At 40.3% G+C, this 15,364-nt stretch overlaps 1 protein-coding gene across 1 annotated transcript in view; it reads right to left on the bottom strand.

The window, feature by feature from the left end:
- The window catches only part of LOC107089014 (thyrotroph embryonic factor-like), a 47,561-nt gene extending 32,925 nt beyond the window's left edge, over positions 1 to 14,636 (bottom strand). The window contains exons 1-3 of the mRNA XM_015381522.1: positions 13,658 to 14,636; positions 6,293 to 6,561; positions 2,224 to 2,422 (exon numbers count right to left, since the gene is read on the bottom strand). Of these exons, the coding sequence (XP_015237008.1) occupies positions 2,224 to 2,422; positions 6,293 to 6,561; positions 13,658 to 13,853 (664 nt within the window). The 5' untranslated portion in view covers positions 13,854 to 14,636. The remainder of the gene's footprint in view (positions 1 to 2,223; positions 2,423 to 6,292; positions 6,562 to 13,657) is intronic.
- Between the last annotated feature and the right edge of the window lie 728 nt (positions 14,637 to 15,364).

Raw genomic sequence — 15,364 nt, 5'->3', positions numbered from 1 at the left:
TCACAGAACATTTCCTCAGATATGTTCCATGATCTGGTGGCTCTAGCGTGCTGGCGTACTTATCCATTTGTGACATGATATATATGATATACGATAATATGCCACCCAAGATGGCGGACCGGAAGCTGGCCAGTGACGTCACTGAAAACCCCCTATTCAGCTGTTAGTCATATATCTTGCCATGTGAGTGAAGGCTTTACTCTAGACATAATACATATTTAAAAAGGTAACAACTTAATGCTACGTTCACACCGGACGCAGCTGGCGCGACAGAAGCAGCAAGTTTACATGCAAAGTCAATGGTTGACGTGCGTCAAGGCGCAGCAAAAGGTCCCGCAGCGCGTTTTGAGCAGCTGAAGCAGCGCGTCGGGAGCGTTTAAGCCTCTGACGCACGTGACGCGCCGCAAACGCACTGCTGCTCGAGATGGAACAATTGAACTTTTGCTGCTCGACGCGCCGCGTCAACCAATCAGAAAAGCTGATCTGGGAGCTGCAGGGAGAGAGACACAGCGCTGATGACACAGATCGCTATGATCACTCCTCTGAAACTGTTTATTAACGTCTAAATTAACTTAAAATGCTGAAAACCTTCCAACAGAATATGTTCGCGTTTATTATCCTGGTGCCTGCAGTTTGGATTATTTAGATGAAAACCACCTACCAGCCGCCACGGTGAACCGCGAGGAGGCAACCTGGCCAGAGGCTGCTGTTGAATGGGATGCTACTGACAGCGCACTGCTGGTATGTGGGGGTCTGAGCGGCTCCGACAGAAATAATATTGGCAGGCAGGGTGGTAATCTGGATGAACTGACTGCACTGATTAAGTTTTCAGGTGGATTTTCCCACTTAAAAATATATTAAAACTACTTTATTCCCACTGATCACAGCACATATAGCTGCAAGGCAGAGAAAGGATAGTGAAGCTCCGCCCAACGCGCGTCAGACCCACTTTTGCACCGCGCAGCCAGAGCAGCAAAGCTGCTTCAGCCGCGCGTCAGAACTAACTGGTACAAGCAGCAAAAATGAAGCAGCAGACGCGATTTTGCTGCTCTTGCTGCGTCCGGTCTAAACGTAGCATCATGTACTTTATATAAGGTCTGGACAATATAACCTCAAATCAATATCACGATAAATTGGCCAGTTTTAACTCAATGACGATAAATGCATGATAAATGCTCCGGTTTCTCTATCAAAAATAAAGGCATGTGCAGGAAATACAACTGATCTATTTATGATTTATTCATTGAATAAATCTCATTACATATGACTTTCAATTAAATATTAATATCTTTTATGCATTCAGGTTTAAACATTCAACAATGTCTCATTGAACAGGAGAAAAATGTTTCCTCTCTTGCAAACATTTTTGAACAAAGGCAATGCAGCCATTCGCACATCTCTGAAAGCAACAGCCTGGCTGTGCTGTAGGTTGGGTGCGCTACTTTGGGTGTCCCGACAGTTTTCGGACAAACGTTACATTTCTTGTTCTTTCGCTCAACATTTGTGGAGTAATTTTTGTTCAACCAAACTGAGTATGCAGTAAGAACAATGTGCATCATTTAACTCCAACACCTTTACTCAAAACTGGTTTGCCATGAGGCGGCTATGCTCACTAATGAAGCTTAAATAATCAGACTTTCAAAAACCTACAATACAGCAATTGAGTTGATTCCTTCCTGCTATCATCGCAACCTTCAACCCCATAGAGGGGACTAAAACACCTGTTTCAGCCAGGCCAACAATTCCCTCTAACTACCCTCTTTCAGAGAAATAGACAGGTATCGGGTATTAGAGGCTACTAAATAACTCAAATGACCCCCAATTACAAAGGGGCAGACCCGCTGATCCGGTTCAATTTGCATATTTTCTAAGCCAAAACAAAGAGTTTTTGGTCAACTGTATAAAGCCTTGAACTCAATGCTATTTCTGACACTTTGAACTGAAAAAGCTTCCTGGCTGGGAAACGAAACGTCTTTAAACTTGGAAACCAGGTCCAGTGGACTGTTTCATACATTTTTTTCTTCGAATAACTATGACCAGGATGACTGAGAATCTTAAACCGCATACTTTGGCTGCTGATTGATGAAGTTTTCCTTTTTAGCGTTTCATTTGACAATTTCGCTGTTCTGAAGACAAACTGTAACACTTAACTAATCCACTGACTTAACTTTAAAATATCACTGAATGCTTTAAGAAATTTACAAGAAATTCATCATCACTCACCATTTAGTAACTCTGGTCCTCCCATGATGCTCTGCTGCTGTTGAGGTGGGGGCAGCGGCGCCTGCGGCTGGACAGTCTCCAATCCCAGAAGTGAGGAGGAGGAGGATGAAGAAGACATCGAGGAGGAAGAGGAGGAACAAGGTGGAGGAGAAGTGGGAGGACACTGGGAGCTTTGGTTCGGCACTGCAGACTGGGAGCTCTGAGGAGACGAGACAAAAGAGGAACAAAGTCAGATCTTCAGGAACTCTCTTGGTTTGAAAGTCAGGATTCCTCCAGAGAACACATGAATCTGACCCCTGACTCACATTATTCATTCACTGAGATTTTTAGGATTGATCGATCCGTCCACTGCCTCAGCTTATCCAATCAGGTCGGGGGGAGAACTGGTCCAGATGGGAACCTCAGCGTTCACTTCCTTCAGCAACATCCTCCATCTCATCCTGGAGGACCTCAAGGTGTTCCCAGGTCACATGGATGTGTACAGTGGAATCTCTCGAAAGTTCTACTCTTTCCTGGGGTCTCCTTCCAGTGAGACTCACCCAGAGCGGCACTAAGGAGGCTTCCTAATCCGAGGCCTGAACCATGGCCACTTGAGACGTGGGGAATCAGTGGCCCCACTTTAATCTCCCCCATTATGATGGAGCTTCCTACTCTTTTCCTGAGGTTGGGTCCAGCCACCTCCTTGAGGCAGCTTATTGTTTCCAGGATCTGTTTTTTTGATTATGATCCATTTCTCATGACCAGGGGTTAAGATCAGAAACAGGATGATCTGGTAAACCAAGAGCTTTGACTTTGCTTCAGCTTTTTCTTTACCCAAACGAACCACAGCAACATCTGCATTACTGCAGACAAAGGCCCAGTCCATCTGTCCGTGATCCATTCCATCTTAAAATCCCTCAGGCAGAACCATGACTTTGGACTTAAAGGAGCAGACTCTCACTCTAGCCTCATCACATTCCAGGGAACGCTGAAGGTCATGGCCTAAAGAAGGCACATCATCTACAGAGGGGCAAAAAAGAGATCCTGTTCTTCCCAAAGCAGACGTTCTCTTCTCAACTCCACGCTTGGAGATCCTGTCCACGATAACCACAAAAAGAATCACTGACAAGGGCCAGCCTTTTAGCTTTGGGCTGTAGAATTAAATACCCAGCCAGCTGTCTGCCAGGGGAGAATTTCAGTCCAGACAGACATTTCACCTTGGCCTTCCTTGCCACTAGCTTTTTCCGAATTAGTCAGTTTTCCTGAGGTGTTTTCTATATTTCTGCTGCTATATGTGTAGACTGATGGAGGACATAAAGACCACTTATCCTCATTCTGCTTCATCCTATCTCTATTCTTCCATTCTGCAGTATTTGTTAGTTCAATCTCTAATGTTATGCTCTCTCTGCTTTTTCTCATAGTAGCCTAATCTGGTCTGTTTCTGTTTGGCTGTTACTCCATCCTGGAGAGAAATATCAGCTTTGCTGCTTTCATCAACACCTTTGTTTATAGATGTTGGAGCTTGACCTATTTTTTTATGTAGTCCTATTTCTTTACTGTCACTGACTTTATGTCCTCTCTTTCATCCTCTGACAAGAGAATAGGCTTGGATCTCATCTGCCTGGCTGCGTCTTTCCTTGGACGGGGCCGCCTGTGGAGCTATTTACCTTTTGTTTATCTGCTTCTTTCTGTATCCCTGCTTCTGTCTCCTTGAACCCCTGTCGGCCTCGGCAAAAGGCTGCTCACACAGAGCCTGGTTCTGCTAGAGGTTTTCTCCTGTTAAAAGGGAGTTTTCCTCTCCACTGTTGCCACATACATACTTTGTGTGAGGGATTGCTGAAGAGTCAAACATAATCCAAACTCATCCAGTAGGAGCATGTCTGGCAAGTCAATGACTGTATACAATCAACTAAATTTTCTTTATAGAAATGTATTGTCTGCAAGGTGGCATGTGTTCTATTAATTTGCGCTATTAAAAAAATTTATAAATAAACTGAATAGATACCCTGAAGATCCACAAATGCCCATGTCAACTGGAAGAAAATACTCCAACCTTACCAAAAAAAGACGTTTTCTAACTGTTATAACTTAAAGGTCAGAGCTGCAACTTTTTCATCAAAGCAATTGTTTTTTCAAAAATAATAATACATCCACAGAACAGCTAGAGTGGTGCAGAATAAGATCAATAATTTTACTGAGAAAAATAGTATACTATATAAATATTGGTTCATAAAACTTTAATGGGTCCAAAATATATAAATAAATATTTCTTTCTGGTTATAATGCCAACATCGTCACATTATGACTCCAGAAATGTAATTAAGTCCTTTAAACCTGGCAGCTAAATGTTTTATTGGCCAGACCATCTGGGTTTATTTCTTAACTATAACGTAAATCCATAAAAATCACTGTTTATTCCTAAACATTTGGTTAGAAAATCTTCCATTAAAAGGAATCCAGAGTTCTAAGAAAAACTCTTGCCTTTTTTCACACATTATCTCTTCAAACAGTAGCATCATATAACATTCAACCCCAACCCTCTTTTTTTAACAAAATAAGAAAAACTGTAAAGTTGACCATTGATGGAAAAAATAAGCAGGAAATCAGGAATGACCTCAATTAGGCTCAAAACTGCATATGCTTGGATCAGATCCCGCTACGACACATCGTGACTTCAGGGAAACACTTTGCAGATTTGACAGATAAGTGAGAAAATGTGACACTGCAAAGGATGTTGGCTGTGAACAGCTGCTCCTCCCAGCATGTGATGAGGAAGCTGTAGCTGTGATATACTGTAAAACCATCAGCCTTTGAAACATCATTATTCAGGCTTCTTGGGATTTGAACCTACAGTACTTTAGATTCAACAGAAGAGTCACAGTTATGCTGCAGAAATGTAATGCACGGTTTCTGATCCAACACATCAAACTAAACCGTGAGCAGAATAAACACTAGGAGCTGGTTTGATGAACTAAAGGGAAAGGGACGGAAAGTGTTTCATTGGACGCAGATAAAAGAACAGCAGACATTAAGCTGTACAAATCTGATTGAAAACCTAACAGATCCTACACAGATGCTATCATCCCATCACAACCTTTGAATGGATTGAAACTGTTTATTCTAACAGCAGTTTGTTAGGATTTTATTTGATTAAAGGAAACCCAATATTTAAAGTCCTAAATATCAGCTCATTTATTGTCATTAGTACTCAAACAATAGGGAAATATTTTTTTTTTTTGCTTTTAATTAGGGGTGGGTATTGCCAAAGAAGTCACGATTCGAATCGAATCACGATTCATAGGCCATGATGCGATTCTATCACGATGCATCACGATACTTGAATTATTGCGATGCACTGCAATATTTTCTGCTCCATGTTTTGTTTTTGAATGACTCAGCGCAGCATCCCGCAGCCGGAAATGCTTGTGACACAAGGCAGCGTGCGTCAACACATCCGCAGCGACATCTACTGGACTGGAAGTTGTATTACAGTTGTTTTTGGCTGATGTTCGCCAACCATTCATGCAATTTTATTTATTCATTTTTTAAATTAATAATCGACACTTGGCGTCAAGAATCGATGCAGTAGATCACGAAAATAAGAATCACGATGCATCATCATGACGATTATTTTGCACACCCCTACTTTTAATCAAGTTTTGGGTCTCATCATTTGGCTCATAAAGCTATAACCCCTAGTCTTAGTAAATGGTGATCTCGCTAGCTGGCTTAATCAACAACACAGGTAAAAAGATATTAAAATATTTTTTTTGTATTTTACCAGTGCAGAAAGTTTATCTTAAATTGTTTTGGTAATTAAAAGAGTTTGCCATACAAGGCACCTCAGAGCACCTAGCAGGGCCTGTGGAAGTGAAACAGGCCCACAGCATCATAGATTAACCACCCTACTTTAGCTGCTTTACCATGCATTTATCCTTTTGTTACCAAAAAGTTCAGTTTAATCCTCCTCTGATGATCAAATTTAGTTGTAACAGAAGCATTTACACATTTTGATTAGAAACTTTAATTTACTTTTATGTCAGAAAGCTGAGTTATTTCAGCTCCAATGTTTCCTATCTCGTACTCCTACCTGGGAGGGTATTTGGGCGCTGGTTGAGCTGGGCCCGTTGCTGTGCATCCCCATCCCATTCTCAGTCAGGAACTCCTCCAGGTCCATGTACTGCAGCTGGAAGAGGCCTCCATCACATGGAAGAGTCTTTTCCCACAGCAGAGGACCAAGGAAGGCTGACTGGGAGTTGGGTCGCAGCGAACCGGTGCTTGGGGTTCCTCCTGCCCCGCCGGGCCCTCCATTGTTGATTGCCAGTGTGTCCTCTTCAGAGTCCTGGGGCTTGTCTTTGTCTGAAGAAAACAAGAAAATGACATTTCATAAAACAGCCTTTTGAAACTGAATGCATTCGACAAGTAAAGGTCAGGAAAATGATTCATTCTCCATTTGACACAACTGAGATTTATTTGATTAAATCAAATCTCAAAATCTGCTCCATTCTGACAAGGTGAGCTAAGTTAAAACTATCAAATGGGAAAAAGTGAAAATTGGTGTAATTAGTCTCTGAATATGTTTAACAGAGGCTTTAATTATGAGCCAGAGGTCTGATTATCTCCTCCACTGAGATCTAATTAGCTTTTTTCCTCTTAAATTGCCCTCTAACTACGATGTGCAATGAGTAGCTGATGTTTCTATTAAACACCAAATAAAAGCCCGTCAAAGCAATGCAGGGAAATGTCAATTCATTTTAGAGTTTCATCTTTCCTTAAATAGAACAGCTTTAGTTGCATTAAGAGTGCTTACCAAAACCATATCAAAGATCATAACGGGGCCCGTTATAAAAAAAAAAGAAAACAGAGCACTCAACAGGTTTGATCTCTAGGTGGGCTGAATGCAGCGATGACACATTAACGCACACCACTAAGCCTGTTCAACTAAAAATAATCAAACCAACATGATCTAATCACATTCTGCACTTGGAAAGAGATTAATAGTTTATTTATTTTGGATGAAAATCATAAAAATGTTGCTTATTAATAATAATATTTGAACTATATTGATCTCACATCGGAGAAATTTGCCTCTGCATGTACCCATCCCCTTGGGGAGCAGTGGGCTGCCATTGTGCGGTGCTTAGGGAGCAGTGTGGGGTTAAGGGTCTTGCTAAAGGACCCAGAGTGGAGGCTGTGGAGATCGAAGCACTGCTTTAACCACTAGGCCAACAATCCCCCATAAAGAGGACAAAAAACAATTTAGTTCCAAAAATGAAAAAGGTCTCTTATTCAACGTTATGTTCAGTCATCAGATGCAGATAATAATAAACATATTAGCAATGATTTTTTCTACAAAGTAAGTCATTGCAGCATTGCTAGAAAATTCAGGCCTAAAATGTTTGTTTTTCTCTCAAAAGGCTGCAGGAGATTTGAAAATGACAGCTGCCTTTGCACAAAATCTCATTCTCTGTCCATGGTCCTGAAACAACAGGGATTATATAGAATGTATGAATCTAAGTGTCAAAAATGAAAGAATGTTAGAATACTGATAGATGCTGTTTCCTTAAATTGAACCAAAATGTGATTCTACCATTTTATGGTTTTGAAAGATCAAAGAAACTGGGTCATTCCACCATTTTTATTTATTAATCTGTTTCTCCAAATAAATGTGTTTGCTTTCCAGCTTAATTATACACACAGATGCTAAAATATATGTGAGAAAGTTGGAAAAACTCTTCTGGCGTACATTTTTCTGCAGACATTCTGCAACTAATAAGATGAAAAGGATTAAAAAATCCAGCTGCAGAGAAATGTGCTGCCAATCATGTTTTCTTTTTTTTTTTTTTCTCTTTGCATAAAGCACTAAGCTGTAATCATTAAAAAGGCATCTAAAAATAAATCTGACCTGCCTTAAACTCTGGCCCATGGGGGCTAACTGCATCAATAAATCATTCTCACAAAAAAAGGAAATCCTTCACATTTACACATGAATGGCAATTTAAACGAGTCAGTAAATAAAGAGCTGCATGAATGATGTCAAACAAGGACTCTGAGCTAATATTAACATACAGAAAGACAATGTCACATTGAATAAATAGTTTATAAAGCTTGACAAAAATATAGAATATTTGGTGAATCATTAGATGTTAGGAAGAGTGGAGCAGCATAACGTGCATCTGTGTAAATCCAGAGTTTCTAGAAATATCTGGCATTTATGATCCTGTTAAAATTCTAATGTAGCATTTTAACTTTACTACAAGCAAATGTCTAAATCTGTCAAGCTACTGCAGCTCCCCAGGCTTTTTAGTTTGTTTTTTTTATGGGGGGGCTTAAAAAGGCCACCAAAGGCCTTGAGAAAAGTTCAAAGCAAACAAAAACAACTGACAGGCAAATAGTGTTCAGTGCTGTTCAGGTCTGCTTTACTGGCATACAAGGTTGCATGTCATCACCATCAGAGGTGTGATTAACAATTTATATGAGGAAGTTATTTATAGTAGCAGATGTCTTTAAAGGAACCCTACAGTCTCTAACTCTGTGGTGTAAAGTCCCAGGATGGGGGTGCAGGAACTACGAAGCACCTGCTGATCCTGCTGCTGTTTATTACTTTATTATTGTTATTCTTAAATTTCTTTGGTCTAAAAACTGAGCCTTAATTTAGGGCAAGCAAACAAAGCACACTACCACCATGTTCTCATTAGAAGATTTAAAATGTATGCTACTCTTTAACTGTGGTTTTATGGTAAGTTTGGCTGAATGATTTAGCCAAAAAGTCAAAATTGCAATTTTTTTTTCAACCAATATTGTGATTTTATCTTAAGTTCACTGTTAATCTTGCAGGGTCTGAATTCTCTCCATCTTGTCCCACTCCAGCTTTAGGTTCCTTCGTGATTGGCTAATCCAAAACAGATGAAGGTTTAAGGCACGTTATATAGCTGTGATGAAAGCAAGAGCTGCCGAGCCCACAGCCAAACCCAAATAGACATGGCAGCGCAGAAGGGCACTAGCGTAGCTTGTGTTCTATTACACCTGATTTATCAGAATCCATGATTTCATCTTTGAAAGAGGAACGGCAAGAGCTTAAAAGTGGAATTTGTTGTGGTTTCTCATGGTGTCTGCTGCTATTTCACTTGTTACTTTGATTGGCTAAAACTAAACTTTGGTAGGCGGGCACTAGGTTTCGCTTCACCCGATTAGCTCCAAAGATTCTGAGGAACCGCCCACCTTTCACCACAGAGATTGGATCAGATAAGTCCCAGATTATAAATGTGTAGAACTCAACCTGAGTCTTACACATGATCCACATGATAGCGAGGTTACTTTACTGTTACCTTAGTGCAGAAATGGGAAGTAACGAAGTACAAATACTTCGTTACTGTACTCAAGTAGATTTTTCTGATATTTTTACTTTACTTTACTACTTATTTTTATGGCGACTTTTTACTTCTACTCCTTACATTTTTACACAAATATCTGTACTTTCTACTCCTTACACTTTAAAAAATTGGCTCGTTACTTTAGTTTTGAATCATTTCAATGGAGTTACCGTTATTATTTTTCACGTCATCAATACCAAATTCAATCTAATTGGATGGGAATCTACGTTGCATTTGACGCACCACTACAAGATGAATCGACAGATTCGGCGGTATTCATTGGCGGCAAATCATTGCAGCTTGGTGGCGGTGGCGTTAGCATAGTAGCATGGACGACGAGATGATTGAAAATGAACTGACCTGAGATCTAGTCCTATTGGCAGACATCCATTTAAAATGTAGGCAACGGCATGAAAAAAGTGGTTTCTACTTTTACTTTTATACTTTAAGTAAATTTACAAGCCTGTACTTTGTTACTTTTACTTGAGTAAAGAAGTTTAATCAGTACTTCCACTTTTACAAGAGTATTTTTTAACACAAGTATCTGTACTTTTACTCAAGTACGGAAAGTGAGTACTTTTGCCATCTCTGCCTTAGTGTGAAAAAGTTTCTACTTCTACTTGTTTGAATGCATCTGTAATGCTAACAGTCACTCTTCTTTCTTATGCTGCAGCAAACTAACTCCTGCATAAGAGAAAAATCAGTGTTTTCTCCTGTTAAATGCTACTACTGTTACTACTATTTACTACTGTTAAATGTTATGTGCCAAAATAAGGTGTCTCTGGGTTTTGGTGAATAGTGATTGTTTTGCAAATGCAGTTAATTCCCCAGTCCATAAACCAAGTCCTTATTTCTGAGCAGTAAAATAATGGGAACACAAGGGAAAATTCTTGTATTGAGAAAACAAAAAAACATTTTTTTTAGTAGTTGTTTTTTAGTTTTTGGTTACATCAAACCCAAAAATATCAACAGAGTTTGTAAAGTAATAAAAGTTGGTTAGGATTATTATTTTCTTGTGAATGATCAGAAATCATTTAAATTGAAAACATGCACTCATTTGGTCTCCTACGGCCCTTTAATGCTTCATCGCTTCAGAATGTGATTTGTTTCCTTCTGGAACGATTTGCTGTTCAAAACGTTTAAGTCATTTCTGCACAGCTGCAGCACATTGTGCTCTGTAGGAGGTCAGGGTCCCTTCACACGAAACGCTTTAATAGTTGAAAAAACGAAGTTACAAACAGTGGTAGCCTCAATCAACAGCAATAATATAGGTGCAGTTGCAAGGTTAGAAAATAATGAGAAGCAAACATTACACAAAGTCATCAAATATCATCTATAAGGTGTCAACAGGATATGAATCACAGCTACTGAGCAGGAATGCATGGTAGGAGTATGTGTAAAGTACCACTGTTCAATTTACAGAAGGGGAAACTGAACTGCAGTGGACAAGAAATTAAAGTGCATCAGTAGTTGAAATGAGTGCAGTAAAGCAGAAAGAAAGGAGTTAGAGAATGGAGAGATGGATGGCTTGTATACGACTCAGACATTCAAGAGAAGAGACTTACAAAACAAGAAAGACGGAAGAGATGAATGACTTTGGAAAGAGGAGCCACAGTGAGGAAGACAGAAAAGAGGAAAACAAACCCTGAGAACATGTAAATGAGCAGAGGGACTCTGAGGGAGTGAAACACAGAGGGATCGGACGAGAAGAGAGCAAGACGGTGAAAAAAAACTCAAAGATGTGAGAGAGATGGAGAGAGAGAGGGAGAGGAACGTGTGAGATGGAGTGGGTGTTTGCGAAGGCGTCAAACAAAGCTAGCGAGGGGAGGGGGTACAGGAGGGTGAAGGAGAAGTATCCACTCTAACCGGAGAAAGGGGAAAGGCAACAAGAACCAGAGGCAAACTGGATTAAAAAAATAAAAAAATCCCTCCTCAGTTTTACCCCTGAATGCACCAGCTATCAGCAGAGAATACGGTGCGGGCTGACAGCTAGAGTAGAGGGAACCTTTGAGATGCTTTCTGGCTCCTCGGAGAGCCTGTCAGCTGTGCTCACTATCATCCTCCCCCTCATGCACAGAGGGGAAAATATCAGGAGGAAAGAGCAGCAGCTCCACCAACAAACCAGGAGGGGTCGCCAAATCGCAGTGTCCAACTTTTCTTGGCCTCTCTGTTTGTTTTTCTCCTCAGTGTGTGCCCTCAAGTGTTCTCTCTTTTTTTAAATGACTTGTTTTGCTCCAAACATGACAGGTGTTTGGTGGAGTTTGAAATAAAATCAAAATTCTGTTGTTTTAAAAGAGATGTTTTCAAGTCAAGTTTAAGGAATAATCTGGGGGGAAATCAATGTAAATTAGGGCTTTAAAAACCCACAGTATCAGGTGTCTGGGTGCATGTAGCAGCAGTCTCTACAGCCGGACAGGAAGAAGAGTCGGCCTGGTTAATATTTTGTCCTGGCAGCTGGTGGACGGGAAACAATGCAATTCCTCTCCTCAAGCTTTGTTTACACAGTCTGAAGAATCAGACTCAACAGAAGCAACCACTCTTTGGTCCTCTGCTCTAAATCGGTACATTTCACCACTAAATGCAAAACAAACGTTTCAAAAAAACAAACAAAAATAATCCAGCAGGCCTGCAGAAGGAGGGCTGGAGGGAAACCGGTGTACATGTGAGTTTGTTGAGTAAGCAGCTCCTCTGTATTTTACAATCACACATACCCACTCAGTCACATGCAAACACACATGAATAATCCCTTAAAATATTCCTGTGAGAGGCTCTGTAATGATTAATATCTGTTTGCTTTCCAGATCAGGACTCAACCATTCAACCGGGTGATTGTTTTCTAAATCTGCAAAGATTATTGACAAAAGGTCAGATCCAAAACATGTTATTTTAGTATTTTTCCTTAATAAAAAAGCAGCAAATTCTCACTTTAAAGAAGCCTGATTATGAATAAAGCGAATAAAACATGAGCCAATGCATCAAGGTTTCTGTCTCCTCATTTAAAATCTCCAAGCTTTCTGCAGGGGAGTCAAATGTGCAATAAAAACTGAGACCGCATAATTTTGTTTCAATAAAGCATGTTAGTTTGTAATAGGATTTGTAGCAATGGTTAATTCTAACAACGTTACCTGAAAATATGTAGAAATAATTTAACATCACTTAATTTTTGTTAACAAGAAAACAGGAAGTGCTTATTTTTCACACTTGCAATGGGCAGACAATAAAATATCTGAGCTATTTTGTCCTGAAATAACCAAAATTAATCAATACATAGATATGTTTTGGAAATGCTAAGAAAACAGAAACAATTCCAACAACCCTGGGTTATAAATCAAACGCACCCTTTACAGCACGATTTACACATCTCCTCCTACTGACACATAAAGAATCCATACATGGTTATTCACTATAACAATAACTCCATTGTTGAAACTACAGTAACTCAGAGGGGACAGAATAAATTATTTACTCAACTAATCTACAGCTTACTGCTCTCCCCTGGTTATAACCGAGACTTTCCAAAAGACTTGGATCCCTAACCTCAAGTTCAAGTGTGGACTCAAGTCTCAATGAGGGTTTGATGGCAGCATTAGAGCTAAAATCAAATCTGCAAACAGTTTTTACCAACCAAAATGACAGAAAGGTGTGCTCCTCTATTCTGATCTAAGGCAAATGTTGCTAGAACAGCCCTCAGGATAAAGGTTTACATCCCACTAGCTTAGAATGAATTCAAAGTTGTTCTATAAAGGTTTATTTCTCCATGAAGAACAGATCAGCAAAGCAATATTATCCTTAAAGTGTTTGTCTACTCCAGAAAAATGTCCATACATTTTCAAAAATGAATCAGTTACTGCAATAAAAACAGTTTTGTGCAAATTGGGATACGGGTAAATGTATTCAAATCCAAAAATATCCAATGCACCCCCCCTAAACATGTTATTATGCATTTATTACTGTGCATTCAGACATCACTGTGTTGGAAAGGGTTCTTCCTTTTATCTCTGCACTGACTGCCCTGACTGAGGGGTTTCCCTTTAAGAACCTGCAGGAACCCCTCCTCTGCTCATACACGTGCACCAACTCACCCTTCATCTCGCAGCAGTCCTTGGTGACCCTCTGGTCGGCCTTGATTGGCAGCTGGAGCAGGGACTTCAAGTTGGTCATGGAGGTCAGGTGTCCGCCTTGGGGGCCACTTCCAGCAGGGTTGCTGGCCCCAAACTGCGGGCTGGCGGCCCCTGCAGGTAGATCCGGCGGCAGGAGCTGCGTAAGAGGCCTTGACATAACTTTTGGAAAGGGGGGGAATGATGAAGAGGAGGAGAAGGGGGGAGGTGAAGTGGAGTAAAGCGCAGAGTTGAAGCTCAATATCAAAATGATTCACCTGGAGATTGTAATTAACGCGCGCGCAGTTAAAAAAAAAAAAAAAATCAGGTGCGCGGACAGGTGAGGCGTGCGTGAGATTACCACTAAAACCCCGCTTTGCTTTAGCTCATGCAATATAATAAAAATATGCAACAGAGGTGGGGGTTTATTTCCAAAATGGCAGCATGTTGAGCAGGTTTAATTCATCCCTCAGGAGTTGCTGTCGCCGCTTTTCTCTGGAAACAAACAGCGCCGCACTTCTGAGCGACTGATCCAAGTCCTGTTTAAAGGTGTGGAAATAAAACCGGTCCAGCTCTGCTGTCAGTCCCACAGGCTGCAAAGATTCAGCAGCAAACAGTCAGAGTATTAATAAAAGCGGAGAGGAAGGCTCCTGACTGTAGTCCAATGTACCGAGCAGATGATTAGAATCAGCAAAATGAAAGAATCTGCGGAGGGAAGTCTCCAAGTTGGAATGATCCACCAGATCTCAGGCTGAATATGGCAGAAATGATCCAATCAAAAAAATAAAAAGATTCCCCCAAAAAGAAAAAAAAGAATAAAATCCAGCAGTGTTGAGAGCCAGCTAGATGATGGCTCTTATTTTCCTTTCCCTCGCGCGCTCCCTCCCTCTCTCACCTTCACGCGCGCGCACACTCGCGCATTTTTTCTTGCTTTTCGCTTTTCTCCCTCCGCCTGTCAGCTGGAACCAACACGGGCCGCTCGCATCACGTCACGGCTCACGGGGGAAAGGAGCTCGGAGGCATGGATCGTTTGCATACTTGACCACGCCCACAAATTAAAGTCACGCCCCCAGATCTACTTCAGATTCACTGCGGTGGCTTCACGTACACTGAAAAGGTGGAAATTAAGAGTTTCACCTGTCTGGGAGCGAATTATTCCTCTTTATTTGTATTCATTATTCAGTGAAGGTATTCATATGTTTTTTTTATTATTATTTTAATAATTTCAACATTTTACATCCTTTAAATTTTACTTTTCTTTTTTAAAACGTTACCAAAGAAATGACATAAACATACTGTGTATATATTAATTGGCTACTTCATTACTTGACTTATTTCCAGTGATATTATCAATAAATGATTTCTTATTGGACAAAATTAAAGGAGCAACAACTGGAAATATGTCAATACATTGGTTGAAGATACATTAAAAAAACCACCTCTGAATGATTTGAAAATGGCGAAACATACATCTCCAAACAAACCTGATGAAGCTGAGATGTTCGGCAAAAAAAAAAAATGGGCAAAGGCAGTGAATACTTACGTGAATGGGATTTCTTTATTTTCTAAATTGCAGCAATCTCAAAAGAACGTTTTCTGTATTGTCATTATGAGATACTCTTTGTAGACGTTTTCACAAAGAGATTTGAGGTGCCAGTAGTTTTGAAAAAAGAAAAAAACTGTAAGGTTATA

The sequence above is a fragment of the Cyprinodon variegatus genome, unplaced genomic scaffold (assembly GCF_000732505.1).
Source record: "Cyprinodon variegatus isolate N-32 unplaced genomic scaffold, C_variegatus-1.0 Scaffold235, whole genome shotgun sequence".
Lineage (NCBI taxonomy): Eukaryota > Metazoa > Chordata > Actinopteri > Cyprinodontiformes > Cyprinodontidae > Cyprinodon > Cyprinodon variegatus.
Note: the sequence above shows the minus strand (reverse complement) of the source record. Positions and strands in the feature narration are given on the sequence as shown.